Source organism: Wasmannia auropunctata, unplaced genomic scaffold (assembly GCF_000956235.1).
Source record: "Wasmannia auropunctata unplaced genomic scaffold, wasmannia.A_1.0 LD289357.1, whole genome shotgun sequence".
In the NCBI taxonomy this organism is placed as follows: Eukaryota; Metazoa; Arthropoda; class Insecta; order Hymenoptera; family Formicidae; genus Wasmannia; species Wasmannia auropunctata.
Window position 1 is genome coordinate 1 of NW_012073533.1, and position 1,734 is coordinate 1,734.

Sequence of the window (1,734 nt, forward strand, 5' to 3'; positions counted from 1 at the left end):
TGTGCTCTTCCGATCTAGGGTTTACGATACTAAATACTTCACAAGAAGAATCAATACAAGAAATTCAAAATTGTAAAAAAGTGAAAAGACCTGTTTGCTTTATATTTTCAGCCTTAGGGTCGCAATGGCCAGGAATGGGTATACATTTTTATATTATATACTTTATTTATTGTAGTTTCAAATAAAAAATTAATATAAGTTTTAAATTAACATCAGGTCGATATTTATTAAAATTTCAAGTCTTTGCAAATGCAATAAGAATGTGCGATGACATTTTAAAACCATATAATATAAGTGTCACGGACATTTTGACAAATACAGAAGAAAATGTGTATGAAAACGTGTTATACGCGTTTCTTGGAATTGTCGCTGTTCAGGTAATATTATATTACAAAGCTATACATTGAAATATACTGATTAAATTTATTAATAACTATAAACATAACTTTTCCATGTCGTTATTGTAATGTGCCATATCACAGTTCTTATCTCGCACCCACAGAATCTCAGTTTTTGTTTAATTTGAACAAAATAATACCATGTAACTGTATACAGAACTAGAATCTTATATTTATTTTTTGTTACGTTTTATTATTTTACTAATAGTAAGTTTTTAAAATATTTTGTTTAGCTAATTATTGATATGTATACTTGTAGATCGGTTTAGTAGATCTCCTAACATCTTTAGAAATTACTCCGGATTACATGATTAGTCATTCTGCTGGCGAACTGGGTTGCGCGTACGCGGATGAATGTCTCACCATTGAACAAACTATTTTGTCAGCATACTCTATTGGTTTGTCGTGTGACAACACAAAATTGATTTGTAGCTCTATGGCAATTGTCAGTATTGATTACGAGTACCTTAAAAATATATGTCCAGCGGATATTGAAATAATATGCCGCAATAGCGAGAACAGCAGCGTCGTTAGTGGTCCCGCAAAATCCGTGCAAGAATTTATAAAAAAATTACAGGTTTATACAAAATTGAATATCTCTTGTATATATTATAATATAATGCAAAACTTTGCCTAATAATTTAAAAAAATCGAATTCATAAATTTAAACCACAATTTTTTACACATGCATGCGTTATATTTATATTTTTGAATTATCAGGTTAATAATATTTACGTGAAAGAGATCCACTGTAACGTGCCATATCACAGTTCTTACCTCACATCCGTAAAATCTCAGCTTTTGTCCAATTTGAACCAAATAATACCACATCCGAAAAAACGAAGTCCAAAATGGATCAGCACTTCTATACCCCGTGCCGAATGGCACACTTCAGCATCAAAATTATCATCGGCTGAATATCATACACGTAGTATACTAAACACTGTTTTCTTTGATCAAGCAAGATATTTAATTCCAAGTAACGCAGTGACCATCGAGATAGCACCAGACAGCGTTCAGCAGCAAGTTTTGGACGAACTCTTACATCCAAATATTACAAACATTTCATTGACTCGACGCACTGAACAATACAATAATATAATTTTTCAAGGAATTGGAAGGCTTTACAACTGTGGTTTACAGCCGCAAGTTGCCAATTTATATCCGCCAGTAACATTGCCAGTTAGCAGAGGAACTCCTATGATCTCCCCATCGATCAGGTTCAAGATATTATCATAATCATAAAATAGATTTCAAAGAAAATTACATACATGTATATATATATATATGTGTGTGTGTGTGTGTGTGCGTGCGTGCGTGCGTGCGTGCGTGCGTG

General features: G+C 32.6%; 1 protein-coding gene across 1 annotated transcript; it reads left to right on the plus strand.

The window, feature by feature from the left end:
- The first annotated feature begins 23 nt into the window (after positions 1–23).
- LOC105461405 (fatty acid synthase-like) lies at positions 24–1,637 on the plus strand. The gene is made up of 4 exons (XM_011707898.1): positions 24–138; positions 217–377; positions 658–975; positions 1,119–1,637. The coding sequence occupies exons 1-4, from the start codon at positions 135–137 to the stop codon at positions 1,635–1,637; spliced, it is 1,002 nt and encodes a 333-aa protein (XP_011706200.1). The 5' UTR covers positions 24–134.
- Positions 1,638–1,734: the final 97 nt, after the last annotated feature.